General features: G+C 41.3%; 2 protein-coding genes across 14 annotated transcripts in view; both read right to left on the reverse strand.

Annotated features, from left to right (window-relative positions):
• Positions 1-107: 107 nt before the first annotated feature.
• Positions 108-17,889, reverse strand: LOC148685881 (acetylserotonin O-methyltransferase-like). 12 transcript variants are annotated; one of them, XM_088667630.1, is made up of 9 exons: positions 17,801-17,889; positions 6,003-6,178; positions 5,418-5,592; positions 4,691-4,820; positions 4,412-4,480; positions 2,594-2,712; positions 2,027-2,167; positions 1,306-1,428; positions 108-533 (listed from the first exon to the last, which is right to left on the reverse strand). In XM_088667630.1, exons 2-9 carry the CDS (start codon positions 6,072-6,074, stop codon positions 325-327), a joined length of 1,038 nt encoding a protein of 345 aa, XP_088523756.1. In that variant the 5' UTR covers positions 6,075-6,178; positions 17,801-17,889; the 3' UTR covers positions 108-324. The 12 variants fall into 12 exon arrangements, with proteins under 12 accessions (XP_088523756.1, XP_088523757.1, XP_088523760.1 ...); XM_088667631.1 differs by lacking the exon at positions 17,801-17,889 and adding an exon at positions 7,209-7,293; XM_088667634.1 differs by lacking the exon at positions 17,801-17,889 and adding an exon at positions 7,116-7,293.
• LOC118085691 (acetylserotonin O-methyltransferase) overlaps positions 9,780-18,572 on the reverse strand; it is a 42,800-nt gene continuing 34,007 nt past the window's right edge. Inside the window, exons 4-9 of one of the 2 annotated variants that reach the window (XM_088667627.1) lie at positions 16,493-16,622; positions 16,214-16,282; positions 12,755-12,873; positions 11,711-11,851; positions 10,428-10,550; positions 9,780-10,202 (exon numbers count right to left, since the gene is read on the reverse strand). In XM_088667627.1, the coding sequence (XP_088523753.1) occupies positions 9,994-10,202; positions 10,428-10,550; positions 11,711-11,851; positions 12,755-12,873; positions 16,214-16,282; positions 16,493-16,622 (791 nt within the window). In that variant the 3' untranslated portion in view covers positions 9,780-9,993. The remainder of the gene's footprint in view (positions 10,203-10,427; positions 10,551-11,710; positions 11,852-12,754; positions 12,874-16,213; positions 16,283-16,492; positions 16,623-18,572) is intronic. The other variant, XM_088667625.1, reaches the window with a different exon arrangement.

The raw sequence follows: 18,572 nt of genomic DNA on the forward strand, positions 1-18,572 counted from the left end.
TTAATATGGGATACAACCTCTTCCTTTTTGCTGGTTTGGCTCATGTGCTCCTTGGGGTGGGGGGAGGCAAGCAGGGAAATGAAGGTAATAACTACTTACAACGGTGGTTAACACGTACAGTAACAATTTATTATTATTATTTTAGCTTCTCTTAGTGTTCAACCATAATGATAAGCAAGGGGGTGGAGGAGATATTTCCACATGGTGAGGATTTGCACACACACAAAAAGTATAGCAATTAAGCATGTTCAGTTATGACTGCAAAGAATCGGGCTAAAATTTATCTGTTCAGTCACGACGCTCACAGAATGTTCTTGGTCAATGTTATTTTCTTCCTAAAATGGCGTCAAAGTGGCCTGTTTTCTTTTGCTGAATCTCCTTAAAGCCAGCAGCATTGAGGAACACATTGTACTCTGATGGGGTCCGTTCTTTTCCTTGAGTAATAAGCAGCATGACCAAACCGTATATTTGAGCTTCCAATGGCCCCGTTCTGTCTTCGTTGAGAACTCTTTCCACTATTAGAACTCCACCACCTGTTTCAGAAAAGGACATGGAAGATGTATCATTAGATATTACACCATTTCATATTACAAAGCAGCATGTTACTTTGTCCAAATGTCCTGGGATCAGAAGCTCAAGAAATAAAGGAATGATGTACCTGACCCAGAGTGGCACATGGACATAAGGGAAAGAGGCCATGAGGAAATCCAAGCGCCTTGGAATGAGAATCATTTCCCACAGGAATCATTTCCCACAGGACCACAGCCCCCCTTAATAACGTGAAATATTAAATAATTAAATGATAATTAAGTGATACCCACGAATTGGCAAGAGGGTACTACATGTGAGCGGATTGGCGGTGAGCCAGGGTGGGCTCGAGTGGCGGTTAGGCGTTGGAAATTTGCATAACAATCAGTCGGAGGAGGGGCAAGTACGTCATCAGCTGCCCTATTTTGGAGAAGTAATTCCGTTAAAGGATTCCGGGGGCGAGGCTTGGTCCTGAGCCTGGAGTTGCCTGGGCCGTAAGGCACGCCCCATCGGTGGCCACAGGAGGAGCTCTAGTAGATCTACGTCGCGGGGCTCCTTTCTGGTGGTTAACTTCTCACAGACTTCAACACACGGGTTGGAGTCGGATATAGTCTGTTAGGTTCCAACGCCTAAGCCAATTCCGCTCTACATGCATATTTAATAAAGTTGTGGCCTTAACCACCCAATTAATTAAATCTTAAACCTGGTGTCATGAGTCTTTATTCTGGGGAAGGAGGGCATATAGCCACACAAACCCCTTTGACACCATGCACCTACCAGGCTTGCAGGCTTTGTGCAGTCTAGTTAGCAGTTGCACACACTTCTCATCTGGAAAGCAGTGCAGGATCCTGGACAAAATATACAGGTCAGCTTCCGGAAATGGGTCTTTTAAAAAATCACCTGAAATAAAACAAGCAGAGATCTGGTGAAATAATTGTTATTCTTACAGAGAGAATACTTAATTTTATCATTCTCAAATTTGTAGCTATAAAATGAGCACCGCTGTCTCCTGGTGCTTCTACTGTGAAGAAGGAAAACCTAGCATGAGAAGAGCTCTGCTGGATCAGGCCCATGGCCCATCTAGCCCGGCAGCCATGGGGAAACCCCCAACCAGGACCTGATTACATGAACACTCTCCTCTCCTTCCCCTGTGGTTTCAAGTAGCCACTATTCAGGATAACGTCCCTGGAGGCAGAACCATCACGGCTAGTAGCCATTGGTAGACTTATCTCTAGGAATCTGCCTAATTCCCTTTAGAAACCATCCAAATTGGTGGCCTTCACTGCCTCCGGTGGGAGTGAGTTCTTTGGTTCAACTATGTATGTGCTCCCACCAGCCCCAGTCAGCATGGTCAAAGATGATGGGAGTTGTAGTCCAACCATAACTGAAGGGTCACCGATTCCCGATCCCTGCTTAGTGCATGGCTGTCTTGTTTGTTAGTGGAAGAAAATGATCTAATATATGTAGGATAATAATAAGAAAAATAAAAACATTTTACCTTTGTGAAAAGTAATCCGGTGTTCCTCTGAGGAGACAAAATGCTTCTTTCCTGTTTCCACTACTTCAGGTAGGTCGAAAATGGTCACCGTAGAATTTGGATACAATGAAATATATTCCTTTGCGAGGGCACCACTACATCCTTAAGGGGAGAACCAAATGGGGAAAATGAACATGTTGTGCATATCAAAGCTTTCCCCCCAAATTCCTGCGCATATCTTTAAGATAGCACACCAGAGAGTTGGCTGTCTAGTCATTTCATTCAGTGGTATGTGCCACTTTTGCAGTTCTGAGGATGGGATAGATCAGAGTTTGGGTCATGGGTTATTAGGGGGTGCTGCAATTCTATCCTGTTTAGCAGGAGCAATGAAACTACAGTCCAGAGGAATATGAGAGTTTGCCAGGCAGGCGTGGCCAGAACTAAGGCTAACACACTTCTTTTCAGTGGACCTAATTGAGACTTCTGTCATTTGAACTGAAGTCATCTACTGCCTTTCCCCTCACAATAATATACAGGGCAAAACAGCAGCTTTCTGATTTCGGAGTTTGGAGAACTTATGGCACTTACCTCCCACATCACAAACGAGTGGGAAATGAGAGAGATCAAATGCATTCAACACAACTCGACCACACAGACTCCACATCTCACGCATAAACTCCATGAATTCTCGCAAGCCGCTCTCTGTTCTAGTAATTCAAAATCGAATTGTCAGTTCACAGAGGGGATACCTTTGAACAGAGGATAGTTATAGACAGGAGCCATATTCCACATAATGCCGTTTTATTTTAGTTGTGTGTGGATTTCCTTTCTTTCTTTGGCCTCATCCTCCTTTTTCCCATTGATACCAGTGGACAGATCATGAGGGGATGTATCCATAAACCATAAACTACTACTACTACTACTACTACTAATAATAATAATAATAAATCATTTACTGTAACTGTCCCTCTCACCAATATGTCAAACCCTAAGTTTTTTAAATTACCATTGACAAATTCCCTTCTCCCTTTTTCCCTTGTGGTCACATCTGTGCCAGTGAATTGGACAAATAAGGCTTCCTCTAACTCTGCTGTGTGTGGCATGACATTGTTAAGAACTCGACTAAGGACTCTTTAGTATGCCCAAACTCTTCCATCTGAATTCGATCTGGATAGACATTGCATATCTCTGTTTCCATTGGTGGCCGAATGTGTTATTAAAAATGTAACAATTCTACAGGCTGTGGTTTCTAATATATGACCACTTAGAGGAGGGGGGGAGGAGAAACCACCCCTCTTCAAACCCGCTCCTCTACATGCCAGTGGAGGCAATGATTTTAATAATGCTACACATGGAGGGGTCTGGGTGTATTAATTAGATGGGCAGAAGCCTATATCACTAGTCATCCTGAGGAATAATTAAGCCTTGATTCAGGACCCCATACAAAAGGAAGGGTTGAAGTGGACTGACTTCTCCTCATTTTTCAAGTGATATATTATATTATTATAACAATCATATCATATCATATTATATATCAATCGCATATTACGCTACTATTCATGCTAAGTTTTCAATTGCAATAAATAACTTTGAATTCGCTTTACAAATTTATCCTTAATACTGTTTAGTGACCGGTTTTTGCCCAAGGATAAATTTGGCCATGGCAAAAGCTGCCTATTGGCAGCTGAATTTCATCAGTAGCCCCTGTCCACATGTTTCAAACCTTCTTTCTCAACTATTTCCCCAACTATCACAATATTCCAACTCCAGGAACTGTTAAAAAGGGCAGGGCCTCTAATGCCTGTACAGGATTCCCCCATAGTGAGCAAGTGGGGATGTCTGAGCACACATTGGCCTCTGGATTGTGGGAAACTGCACTGAAGCAGTGAAAAGACTCAGAAATGGCTATTTGCTATGACTGGAAGCAGTTCTGCTTCAACATCAGAAAATACTGGAGGCAAACAAGGCAGGGTCTTCACAACTAGTCTGTTAGGGTGCCAACTTGAATAAAATACAGTGTGATCTCGCATGATAACTAATCACATGATGCAGTTCGTACACATCATTTGAATGGGAATGTCCATCAAATTGTGGGGACTGCCCCCTCAAGTATTTTATTGTGGGGGCTGAAGCTCCCACAGCCCCCAGGAGTTGCCTCCTATGTAGTTTGGGTAATGCAAGACACCATGCTTAAATGGGGGGGGGGAGAACAGGAACCCAAGTCTGGCATGTAGTAAGGGAGCTCCCAATATCATTAAAGATAACTATCAGAGAGGGGAGAAAGCAACACTGGCTAGAAAAATACTGGAAAGGTGAATAGAAGTTAGAAATAGGTTTCACACAAATTGCAAAAGGAAAATTTTGCCCATTCTTTAAATAGAAGCAAGATATACAAATTTTCTGTACCTGTACATAGCCTCATAGAAATTTTTTGTAGAACTGTCACTTAATCTATATGTCTGACCCTCTCCTTTCCTGAAATAGAATATTTGTTTTAGTTTAAGAAAACATGAGCATGATAACTACAGAATTTTAATTTTAATTCTTCAACAAAACAACAAAACCAAGTGTACTACTCATACAATTACATGTGTTGTCAAAGCTGTGCATACCAATCACAGGTTTGTTTGTTTGCAACGTCTGTGAGTTTTACCATTTTATTACCCTTTTTATCAATCTCCTCACCTCACAGCATCAATCAGGTGTTGTGCTCTCGTATAGGCAAATTCAGCATTGAACTTCAAGGAATAATACTGAGTCTTTGGGCTTCTTTTGCCAAGGTAGAGATTGGCAAGGTTGGTATTTCTATAAAGCGCTTAAAATGAAGGGGGAAAAGATTAACTTTTTCACACCTCTGTGCAAACCCCCTTTTCCTCCCCAGTTCTGCAGGGACAAAATGCTTAAAACAAACATAATGGAGCAAAAGTCACATTTCTAGGATTCCACGTCATGCTGCCCTCAATGTAAAAAATTGCAACACCGAGACTGCAACTCTCCAGCTTCTCTTCCAGAGAAAAATATGGAAAGACTAGGCCTCCACCAGCTGGCAGTGGAACTTCAGGGTGCAAAGCTGCCACATGGTCAAAAATGCTATAGGCAGCCACTAGGAGTGGCCATTCTGAGATCTGGAGCGAACTATTAGAAATCTATGAACAGCAGGCAACTTCGTTTCATTGTAACATCTAAGTCAGGAGGACAGACTCAGAATGTCCTGAGCTGCACTGGTGCTTAGAGACCTGCACTAGCTGCCCATTTGCTACTGAGCATTCTCACTGACATTTGTAAACAACTATTTGTTTTGCTATTCTGTTCAGTTGCTGGCTTGATGGTTTAAAGTTATTCACCGAAATTGATTTTTAATGGTATTTTGACTTTATAGTATTGGTTAAATTTCCAAATAAAGAAGAAATACTTTGGTTGTCCTTCCTCTCCACTTGCAGGAACTTGTAGCCAACACAGGCGTCCAGCAGTCTCTCCATCCCAAAGGGACTGGTACCCAGACGTTCGGCAATAGTCACTGAAGTCAATGGTTCCTTGGATTCCATCAGCAGATCAAATACACCAAGATCAGAGGCAGTGAACATAATCTGGATCCAAAAAGGGTGATGGAGTACAAAAGGAAAGAGTTCAAAATGGTCTTTAGTTATTGACTTTTCAAAAAGGAACAAGATACTTTTGAAACACAAAAAGATTATAATACAGTTCAAGTCCATTTGAAGTGCAGAAATAAAAGCAGGACATAGGTATGTTAAGTAAAATAAGATTAAATCGTTGCTGTATTCCACTTGTGCTGCGGGTCTCATGCATAGACTCATTTTCGTATTAAACATTCAAGTGACAACACTAGAAGTTTCTGCCTTTGTTTGTGCTGGGTTGACCTCTATAACCCTAATATTTGCCTTGCCATTTAAAGGCATTTCTGATTCTACACAACCATTTACAAGGTGAAAGTTTCCAACTCCTTGCAAGTATTAAATTTTGCAGACAATACTTTTACCTTTGGAATTAGAAATGCATGCTGATTGAGAAATAACATTTTCAGAGCTTCAGCTTCTTCTGTCACATTCATTGTTCTTTACTGTGTCTGTCAGAGACCTCACAGTCTTCCTCTGATGAGCAAGTTGTTGTTGGAAGAAAGAGCACTCTGCTTGTGGTACTTTTATTCAAAATTCACTGAAAATGAATTGCCAATAAATAAGTCTAGATAAATGACAATGAACTTTGCAAATGACTGAGGCCAGAGATGTTTGTAGAAAAGACATACTGGTAAGTGGAAAGGCATTTCTTTCTCACAAGTGCAGGAGGAAGGAAGTACCTGGAAATTATTGCCAGAGATGTTTGTGAGAAAAGCATAAGTGGAAAAGGATTTATTTTTCACAAGTGCAAGAGGATGGTAGTAGCTGGAACCGGTAATTATTGACTTTGCCTGTGTGAGTAAAAGTGATATCAGAACCTAACAAGTGAGGTAAAATCAACTGGTGTCTGGAAATGCAGAATTAACAAGTTATTGGAGAAAATTAATCAGAAGAGACAGCTGGTGGTTTAGAGAAAACTCTCTTGCTGAAGTGAGCCCATTTGGAAATTCTTAAAATACAGAAACACATGAACAAAGAAGCATCACATGCAAGTCACATTGTAGGAGCCATTTTTGTGCCAAAGTCGACAAAAGGGAATGGCAAACATTCCCAAGAAGCTCACTAAAGAAATCACTTCTAAAAATGAATTATTTGTGATAATAATATAGAGAAATTCAGAAAATATGCAAGTAGTAATGCTGAACAAGGATAGGTAGAGTCTGAAGAAGAAAAGTTAAGGAGCACGAGAAAGGAATCAAGGGGAATCCAAGAGAAAGAAAATGAAGAATGAGGAGTTTCCCACAGAAGGAAAATGGAATCACAGAGTTACTAAGAATCAGAGAATCCAGAAACAGAAAGCTTTGAGGCAGGGGTGAAGGCAAGGGACCACATACCTGTGGAGACACAGCAAAAACAGAACAGCAGGATAGTTCTGCATGAAGCTCACCTTGAGCCATTCACCAACTCTCATCCAAACCTACCTCAAAAGCTTATTGTGAGAATAAAGTCGAAATAGGGAGAACTAGGGATGTCACCTTGAACTCCTTGAAGGAAAGGTGGTGGGATCTAAATGTAGCAGGAGGCTGCAGAGTCCTTGACCAAGCCAGAGGAGCAGCAAAAAGACTAACCTTTATGTGCCTTGCTCCCAGGTAGCAGCTGTAATCGAATGAGGCACACTTCCCAAGATGACAATGTTGTGATCTGCAGTCCTATGGCCGTTCAGAAACCAGCTGCATTGGATTAAATAGCATGTAGCCATCCCCACCCACCAAGTTACTTAATTGGGTTTAGGATTGCAGCGTTTATCGGGAGCTAATATTGGCTTTGCTGAATCAGTTGCTCGGAGGAGAAACAAGAACAAAAAAAACCAAGAGAGTCCTGAGGCACCTCAAAGGACCAAATATTTCTTATTCCGGCACAAGACGAGCTGAACTTGAGCCTATTTCTTCATATACATGGTGTGATTCTCAATTACAGGGGTGTGGGGAGGGCAAAGGAAGGGGAGCTGGATGCAGTGGGTCAGAGGGAAATGAAATGCCAGAAATGCAGATAGGAACTGTTTACCATTCGAGCTACAATGAAGGCAGGATATCCCTTTAGGATAGCAATGATAGGCTTTGTAGTGCTGAGTGAATTTACACCTGCAAACCATTGTCTTTATTCAGAGCCAAATAAACTGGAGCGAATGTCTTCAATACTCTGGGCCAAATGCTCATTTTCCACCTCAATGTCTGGCCTTAATTTAGCTTGGCTGGGAAGGATAAACAGCCAATGCCTGAGCCAAGGTCACCCTACATCTGAAACTTAATAAAGTTGTGGCCAATTTTAATCCCATAGCACGTTGTCTTGAGTCATTATTACGCTCGGGGGTCACCGGGGTTTCGGGGGGAATTCACCTGTCCACTCAAATTTTACCTCATTCTACCATAGTTTATCCCATTCCTCCATTTGAATATTGTGTCCCACATCTTGTGCCCATTTAATGGTAACTGATTTAACATCTTCATCTTTTGCTTCCTATTCCAGCAACAGATTAAACATTTTTTATATTAACTTGGTATCATTTTCTATTATTTCTCTCTGGAAAGTTGAAATTTCATACAGAATATTTCATTTAATTGAAAATATTGTAACCAACCTGTTACATTCTCTCTAACTTTGTTAAATTCTTTCAATTTTAATTGGCTTTCTGATTCAATTAATAACTCTCTATATGTAGCCCATTTAGTGTCCATATTTAATTTCCCCCCTGATATTGCCTTTAATAGAGAAAGCCACCATGGTGTTTTTTGTTCTAATAATCCTTTATACTTTTCCCAAACTTTAAAAATCGCTTTCCTTATAATATGATTTCAAAAGCTTTGAGGTACTCTTGCTTTTTCATACCATAAGTACACATGCCAGCCAAATCTATTGTCAGAGCCTTCCAAATCTAATAAATATGTATTTTAAAATTTTATCCATTCCTGGATCCAGCAAAAACAGGAGGCTACATAATATAATTTCAGATCTGGCAGGGAGAAGCCTCCGCTACCTTTAATATCTGTTACTTTATTCATGGCTTTTGCCCCGTCATACAAATTTTGAAATATCCTTATCTTTGAAGCATCCCATATTGCTTGTTACCAGGATTGCTTGGAATAAAAACAACATTTTTACAGTACATTCATCTTAATAACTGATATTCATCCTAACAAAGACAAGTACATTTTATTCCAAATTTCCAAAAAAGATTTTCTCAGTTCTGACAGCTCCCATGGAAATCTGCAGCTAACTGAAAAGGGAGGCCAGCTTGGCACTGTTACTGGGAGGGAACTTGGGGTGTAAGAAGAGTGACCATGCTTAACTGAAAGGGCTAAATCGGGCCCGGCTTGGGTGTGCCAAGCCCAGCATGCATTACATAACAGAGGGATGTTAACATCAAGGAGGCCAAGGGGCTTTTCAGAGCAACAGGAGCAGGTGTGACCCAGAGTGACCCTTGGATGTGGAAAGAGGTGCTGGGTGGGCATTGGAAGGGGAATTGTATGAGTGGGGTCAGAGGGTCATGAAATGCTAAAAACACAGATAGGAACCATTCAGATTTGTGCCACACTGTAGGCCGGATAAGGACATGGACCTGTTTTGGATAGCTATGATAGGCCATGAAAGAAACCGACTTGGTAGTGCTGAGTGAATTTACACATGCAAATCATTGTCTTTATTTAGACTCAAATGAATTGGAGTGAATGTCTTCAGTACTTGCGATGTAGCAGTTTCACTCCGGCCCAGTTTCACGTGGGCAGACTGAGGGGGGCCATTGCCTCAGGCACAGTTTTTCCAAGAGAGCACTTTGCTCCTCACTTGGTCCATATCAGCCCCTCAATGCGTTGTAAGTCCGATCCGACATCCCAGCCTCACAAAACTGAGGAAGAAGCAACAGTCTTGTACCCCTCCGATTGGACTGATTGGAAGGCGGCATTCCCGGCCTGCTGCGTCCTCCTGTTATTGCCCTCCACGCCCCCTGGGGCAACCATGCCGGGCGCTATGAAGACATACATACATACATACGTACATACGTACATACATACATACATACATACATAACCTGAGGCAATATGGGATACAACCTCTTTCTTTTTCCTGGTTTGGCTCATGTGCTCCTGGGGTGGGGGTGGGGAAGCAAGCAGGGAAATGAAGGTAATAACTACTTACAACGGTGGTTAACATGTACGATAACAATTTTTTTTATTATTTTAGCTTCTCAGTGTTCAACCATAATGATAAGCAAGGGGGTGGAGGAGATATTTCCACATGATGAGGATTTGCAACAACAATAAAAGTAAAGTGATTAAGTATGTTCAGTTATGGCTACAAAGAATCGGGCAGAAATATATCTGTTCAGTCACGACGCTCACAGAATGTTCTTGGCCAATGTTATTTTCTTCCTAAAATGGCGTCAAAGAGGCCTGTTTTCTTTTGCTGAATCTCCTTAAAGCCAGCGGCACTGAGGAGCGCATTGTGCTCTGTCAGGGTCCGTTCTTTCCCTTGATTAACAAGCAGCATAACCATACTGCATATATGAGCTTCCAATGGCCCTGTTCTGTCTTCATTGAGAACTATTTCCACTACTAGAACTCCACCACCTGTTTCAGAAAAGGACATGGAAGGGGTATCATTACATATTAAAAAGCAGTACGTATGTTACTTTGCCCAAGTATCCTGGGATCAGAAGCTCAAGAAATAAAGAAATAAACGCAGCTGCGCCTGAGTGGCACACAGACATAAGGGGAAGGGGCCAGGGGGAAATCCAAGTGCCTTGGAATGAGAATCAGTTCCCACAGGAAACACCTTGGACACCATGCACCTACCAGGCTTGCAGGCTTTGTGCAGTCTAGTTAGCAGTTGCACACACTTCTCATCTGCAAAGCAGTGCAGGGTCCTAGACAATATATACAGGTCAGCTTCTGGAATTGGGTCTTTAAAAAAATCACCTGAAATAAAACGAGTAGAGTTATAATTTTGTATTTCTTAGGGTAGAAAGTATTGATCTGATGTGTAGAGATCTTTCATATTCTAATTAATTCAGGAGGGTTCTGGAAGCTTCTCTGTGTGAAAGAAACAGTCAGAAGGTTCATGGTGTTTGGGTTATTCCTTCAGAGAAGATGCGTACAGCTGGTTTATACTGGTTCTCTTATCTTTTTCTGTCAGTGTCATGGTGACTATAAAAGTATGGTCAGAAGGAGCCTGAGTTTCACTTTTACTTTCTATCTCTTTTCCTTCTGGTGTGGTGTTCTGTACATAGTATAATATAAAGTTGAGGTTATACTTATTATAAGTTATTGACATAGCTGCCAAGTTTTCCCTTTTCTCGCGAGGAAGCCTATTCAGCATAAGGGAAAATCCCTGTAAAAAAGGGATAACTTGCCAGCTATGGTTATTGATTGTAAATTTAAGTTAAGTCTGCTGCAACTGGATTTCTTATGGACAGTGCCAATCCTGAATGTATTGGATTCAGGGCCGTCTTGAGCAGATCGCACGCCCTGGTGCTGAGGGGCGGAGATCCTTCCGCCGCCCGCCCCGCCCTCGCAGGGCGCAATCGGTTACCAGCCCCGCACCATGGTGCACTGCGCCACCGGGGGGCTATGAAGAGCCGGCCCTGATTGGATTTGTGATGATTATGCTCATTTGCCTTCAGTAGCAGTAAAGCTCTGCTGGATTAAATACAATTGCCTCTGGTCTATTTTTTTGAAATCCTGCAACGTGTTAAAGTTTTTAATCTGAGGACTATATACTGGAATCTGATCTGGATCAATATTGAGTAGAATACCATGGTGAAATCATTATTATTCTTACAGAGACTGGTGGCAGAGCATAACCATCACGGCTCGTAGTCATTTATAGACTTATCTCCAGGAATTTGCCTTTTTCCCTTTAGAAACCATCCAAATTGGTGGCCTTCACTGTCTCCTGTGGGAGTGAGTTCTATAGTTCAACAATGTATTTGCTCTCACCAGCCCCAGTCAGCATGGTCAAGGATGATGGGAGTTGTAGTCCAACCATAACTACACCGATTCTCAATCCCTGCTTAGTGCATGGCTGTCTTGTTTGCGGAAAAATGATGGAACCTTTGTAGGATAAAAGAACATTTTACCTCCATGAAAAGTAATCCGGTGTTCCTCTGAGGAGACAAAATGCTTCTTTCCTGTTTCCACTACTTCAGGTAGGTCGAAAATGGTCACAGTAGAATTTGGATACAATGAAATACATTTATTTGCTAGGGCACCAGTACATCCTTAAGGGGAGAAACAAAGGGGAAAAATGAACACGTTGTACATATCAAAGCTTTCCCCAAAGATTCCTGCGCAAATCTCTAAGATAGCACACCAGATAAGTGGTTGTCCAGTCATTTCATTCTGTGGTAAGTATGTGCCACTTTTGCAGTTCTGAGGATGTGATAGTTCAGAGTTTGGGTCATGGGTTATTAGGGGGTGAGAAGACAATATTGTACTTGCACAACACAAAGCAAAACCTTGTGCTGCAATTCTATCCTGTTTAGCAGAAGCAATGAAAATACTATCGAGAGGGATATGAGAGTTTGCCAGGCAGGCGTGTCCAGAACTGAGGCAAACACACTTCTTTTCAGTGGACCTAATTGAGACTTCTGGCATTTGAACTGAAGTCATCTATTCCCCTTCTCTCCACACCACCCCACTGACTCCTCCGCTGAGTGCCTGAGGGTGCCTCTTTCCAACTGGCCCAGGGTGGGGCCTGACAGTCCTCCTAAGGACTGCGGCTGCGGCTGCTGCCCAGCAAGAACTGGGGTATTTGGGGGGAAAGTTTTGTTGGGAGTTTTTGTGTTGTTACTGATATTGACTGATATTAACATTTTGTATCTTTATTTTTATGTGGAAATTGTTCAGTTTCGTTAAGTAATGTGTTTTATTTATTTCTATTACTACTTTGCTATATTTGTAATTTTGTGAATCTTTTCATATTGTAAGCCACCTTGAGCATTGTTTTAACTGTGGAAAGGTGGCATACAGATCAGACGATGATGATGATTATGATGATGATGAAGACAGGGCTTACAGCTCAGGAGAAAATGGGATGGAGAGATGTTTCCTGTTCTACAACAGCAGCCTTATGATTTTGGAGTGCCAGCATAGGAAGACATGTGATAATTTATAGTACTTACCTCCCACATCACAAACGAGTGGGAAATGAGAAAGATCAAATGCATTCAACACAACTCCACTCCACAGACGCCACATCTCATGCATAAGTTTCATGAATTCTCGCAAGCCGCTCTCTGTTCTAGTAATTCAAAATTGCATTGTCAGTTAACAGAGGAGATACCTATGAACAGAGGACAGTTATAGACAGGAGCCATATTCCACATAATGCTGTTATTTTTTAGTTGTGTGCGGATTTCCTTTCCCTTCTTTGGCCGCATCCTTTTATTCCCATTGATACCAGTGGACATGATACCATTGATACCAGTGGACATCATGATGGGATGTATGCATAATCCATACACAAATCTAAATACTACTACTACTACAACTACTAATTATAATAATAATACATCATTTACTGTAGCTGTGCATCTCACCAGAATTTCAAAACATCAGGGTTTTTTTATTATTATTTCCCTTGACACATCTGTGCCAGTGAATTCATTTCCCTTGACACATCTGTGCCAGTGAATTGGACAAATAAGGCTGTGGTTTCTAATATATGACCACTTAGAGGAGGGGGGGAGAAAGCACCCCTCTTCAAACCTGCTCCTCTGCATGCTCAGTAGAGGCACTGATTTTAATAATGCTACACATGGAGGGGTCTGGGTGTATTAATTGATGGGCAGCAGCCTATATCACTAGTCATCCTGAGGAATAATTAAGCATTGATTCAGGACCCCATACAAAAGGAAGGGTTGAAGTGGACTGACTTCTCCTCATTTTTCAAGCAATGTATTATAATTATATTATATTATATCATATGATATTATATATCAATCGCATATTACGCTACTATTCATGCTATGTTTTCAATTGCAAAAAATAACTTTGAATTCTCTTTACAAATTTATCCTTAATACGGTTTTTTTAAGTGACCGGTTTTTGCCCAAGGATTATTATATTATTATATTATATTATTATATTATATTATATTACTAACTGGCCCAGTCACGCGTTGCTGTGGCTCATCCCTGTGATTCTCCCCACCCTGTCCCGATCCATGATGTATCCGGTTCCTTCCTTCCCCCCCTGGCTCATCCCTATGATTCCCCCCACCCTATCCCAATCCATGACGTATCCTGACCTCTCCTATCCCCAACCCCCACCCAGGCGAATCCCCACTTCCATTTGGCCTAATTTGTAACGGCGAGCTGAGGTGCTGTGGAGAAGGAAGGTTTTCTAGCTGCAGTACCAGTGCATCCGCCACTAGAGGGTGATGTTTTGTAACCTGGTTCTTTTCCCAGCATGCTCAACAGGGCCTCCTGGGTGACTTTTTAGGTCCTAAAACAGGGTTTTACCTTGCACAGGTGTGACATTTGTATACCCCATGTAGCTAGGAACACTCGCATAATGGCATGTGACGTTGTGTCCAAATTTCATTGCTATCGCTCAAGAGGTTTTGGTGAAAAGTGGAAACCAATGGACACACACACACAATTATATTCATTTTATTTTATTTTATTATGCTATGCTATATTATATTATATTATATTAATTATATATCAATCTCATATTGCACTACTATTTATGATATGTTTTCAATTGCAATAAATAACTTTGAATTCTCTTTACACATTTTTCCTTAACTCCATTTTTTTTTAGTGACCAGTTTTTGCCCAAGGATAAGTTTGGCCATGGCAAAAGCTGCCTCTTGGCAGCTGAATTTCATGAGTAGCCCCTGTCCACATGTTTCAAACCTTCTTTCTCAACTATTTCCCCAACTATCACAATATTCCAACTCCAGGAACTGTTAAAAAGGGCAGGGCCTCTAATGCCTGTACAGGATTCCCCCATAGTGAGCAAGTGGGGATGTTGTTGTTTTTTTAACCAGTAAATTTTTATTGATTTTCCATTTTCAGCAACTTATACATTACATATTAGTCCAAACAATACATAGCTGTCTCCAGCTCGGACTTCCCCCCACCCCACCCGCAGGTATATTGGTTCTCTCTTCTCGCGTATTTCAATTATTCTCGATAATCAACAATGAAGAATTTAACTCATTACCGCCAACATTTTCATTCCATTATAGTTCTTTCTTGCATAGTCTACAAACTTACTCCATTCTCTATGTAATTTCACGTCACCCTGATCCCTTATTCTATAGGTTAGCTTAGCCATTTCCATCAAGTCTAATAGCTTCGTTTGCCCTTCCGTAATCTGAGGTACCTCTTGTAACTTCCATTTTTGGGCGATTTGTAGCCTCGCGGCCACTGTGGCATACAAGAAAAATTGCTGGTCAGTTTTTTTAATTTCATTATCTAACAGCCCCAATAAAAAGGCTTCAGGTTTTTTCTTGAAGGTGTACCTAAGTATCTTTTTGAGTTCATTATAGACCGCTTCCCAAAAGTTTTTTATCTTAGGACACCCCCACCACATATGAAAAAATTCTCCGTTGGCTGTTTTGCATTTCCAACAAGCCTTATCTTGTAATCTATACATTTTGGCTAGTTTGACCGGTGTCAGGTACCAGCGATAGGTCATCTTCATAACGTTTTCCTTTAAGGCTGTACAAGCGGTAAATTTTAAATTTTCCTGCCACAGTTTTTCCCATGCCTCCATTTCTATGTTGTGCCCAATGTCAATTGCCCATTTTATCATTGATTCCTTCACTGCCTCATCCATTGTGTGCCAATCTAGCAGTAGGTTATACATTTTAGACAACGTTTTTTGATTATTTCCCAAAAGTTCAATTTGAAATTTAGATTTCTTTTCTTCAAAGCCCAAATTCTTCCTATCCTTCATAAACAAATCATTAATTTGGTGATATTGTATCCATCCTGCCAGCCTATCCTTTATTTGTTCATATGTCTTCAATTTAAATCTTTCTTTGGATTTAGTCGCTATTTCCTCATATGTTAACCCCACAAGTGGGGATGTTTTTGGCCTCTGGATTGTGGGAAACTGCACTGCCGCAGTGATAAGACTCAGAAAAGGCTATTTGCTATGACTGGAAGCAGTTCTGCTTCAAGATCAGAAAATACTGGAGGCAAACAAGGCAGGGTCATATAGAGTGATCACATGATAACTAATCACATGATGCAGTTCATACACATCATTTGAATGGGAATGTCCATCAAATTGGGGGGGGTACCTGCCCCCTCAAGTATTTTATTGTGGGGGCTGAGGCTCCCACAGCCCCCAGGAGTTGCCTCCTATGTAGTTTGTGTAATGCAAGACCTGATAGCAAGGAATCTAATTGTAGACATCATGCTTAAATGGGGGGGGGGAACCAGGATCCCAAGTCTGGCATGCAGTAAGGGAGCTGCCAATATCATTAAAGATAACTATCAGAGAGGGGAGAAAGCAACACTGGCTAGAAAAGTTAGCAATAGGTTTCACACAGATTGCAAAGGGAAAGCTTTGCCCATTCTTTAAAAAGAAATAAGATCTAGAACAATACAATTTTTCTGTACCTGTAAAAAGCCTCATAGAAATTTCTTGTAGAAATGTCATTTATTCTATATGTCTGAGGTTCTCCTTCCCTGAAATAGAACATTTGTTTTAGTTTAAGAAAGAATGAGCATCGTAACTATATAATTAAATTTCAGTCTCTTCAACAAAACAATTAAAGGAAGTTTACTACACACACAATTACATGTGTTGTCAAAGCTGTGCCTACCAATCATAGGTTTGTTTATTTGTAACGTCTGTGAGTTTTACCATTTTATTACCCTTTTTATCAATCTCCTCACCTCACAGCATCAGCTAGGTGTTGTGCTCTCATATAGGTAAATTCAGCACTGAACTTCAAAGAATAATACTGAGTCCTTGGGCTTCTTTTGCCAAGGTAGAGATTGGCAAGGTTGGTATTTCCATAAAGCGCTTAAAATGAAGGGGACAAAAGATTAACTTTTTCACACCTCTGTGCAAAACCCCTTTCCCTCACCAATTCTGCAGGGACAAAATGCTTAAAACAAGCATAATGCGGCAGAAGACACATTTCTAGGATTCCACGCCATGCTGCCCTCATTGTAAAAAAGTGCAACACCGAGACTGCAACTCTCCAGCTTCTCTTCCAGAGAAATGTATGGAAAGACTAGGCCTCCACCTGCTGGCAGTGGAACTTCAGGGTGCAAAGCTGCCACATGGCCGAAAATGCCAAAAGCAGCCACTAGGAGTGGCCATTCTGATATCTGGAGCGAACTAAGTACTGTATTAGAAATCTATGAACAGCATTTCTTTCTCACAAGTGCAAGAGGAAGGAAGTACCTGGAAATTATTGACTTTGTCTATGTGAGGGAAAAGTGCTATCAAAACATGACAAGTGAGGTAAAGTCAATTGGTGTCTGGAAATGCACAATTAACAAGTTATTGGAGACAATTAATCAGAAGAGAGAGCTGGTGGTTTAGGGAAAAATCTCTTGCTGAAATGAGGCCATTTGGAAATTCTTAAAATACAGAAACACATGAACAAAGAAGCGTCACATGCAAGTCACATTGTAGGAGCCATTTTTGTGCCAAAGTCGACAAAAGGGAAAGGCAAAAATTCCCAAGAAGCTCACTAAATGAATTATTTGTAATAACAATATAGAGAAATTCAGGAAAATATGCAAGTAGTAATGCTGAACGAGGATAGGTAGAGTCTGAAGAAGAAAAGTTAAGGAGCACGAGAAAGGACTCAAGGGGAATCCAAGAGAAAGAAAATGAAGAATGAGGAGTTTCCCACAGAAGCAAAATGGAATCACAGAGTTACTAAGAATCAGAGAATCCAGAAACAGAAAGCTTTGAGGCAGGGGTGAAGGCAAGGGACCACATACCTGTGGAGACACAGCAAAAACAGAAAAGCAGGATAGTTCTGCATGAAGCTCACCTTGAGCCATTCACCAACTCTCATCCAAACCTACCTCATTGTGAGAATGACCTTCTTCTGAGTATAAAGTCAAAGTAGGGAAAACTAGGGATGTCACCTTGAACTCCTTGAAGGAAAGGTGGGAGGATCTAAATGTAGCAGGAGGCTGCAGCGTCCTTGACCAAGCCAGAGGAGCAGCAAAAAGACTAACCTTTATGTGCCTTGCTCCCAGGTAGCAGCTGTAATCATATGAGGCACACTTCCCAAGTTGACAATGTTGTGATCTGCAGTCCTATGGCTGCTCAGAAAACAGTTGCATTGGATTAAATAGCATGTAGCCATCCCCACCCACCAAGTTACTTAATTGGGTTTAGTATTGCAGCCTTTATCAGGAGCTAATATTGGCTTTGCTGAATCAGTTGCTCGGAGGAGAAACAAGAACAAAAAAACCAAGAGAGTCCGGCGGAGGCACCTCAAAGGACCAAACATTTGTTATTCTGGCACAAGACGAGCTGAACTAGAGTCTATTTTATCACATACATGGTGTGATTCTCAATTACAGGGGTGTGGGGAGATGTGCTTGAGCTGAACTAGAGTCTATTTCTTCACATACATGGTGTGATTCTCAATTACAGGGGTGTGGGGAGGGCAAAGGAAGGGGAGTTGGATGCAGTGGGTCAGAAGGAAATGAAATGCTAGAAATGCAGATAGGGACTGTTTACATTTGAGCTACAATGAAGGCAGGATAACCCTTTAGGATAGCAATGATAGGCTTTGTAGTGCTGAGTGAATTTACATTTGTAAACCATTGTCTTTATTCAGACCCAAATAAATTGGAGCAAATGTCTTCAATACTCTGGGCCAAATGCTCATTTTCCACCTCAATGTCTGGCCTTATTTTAGCTTGGCTGGGGACTGGGAAGGATAAACGGCCAATGCCTGAGCCAAGGTCTCCTTACATCTGAAACTTAATAAAGTTGTGG

This window comes from Zootoca vivipara, chromosome 4 (assembly GCF_965207765.1).
Source record: "Zootoca vivipara chromosome 4, rZooViv2.hap1.1, whole genome shotgun sequence".
Lineage (NCBI taxonomy): Eukaryota > Metazoa > Chordata > Lepidosauria > Squamata > Lacertidae > Zootoca > Zootoca vivipara.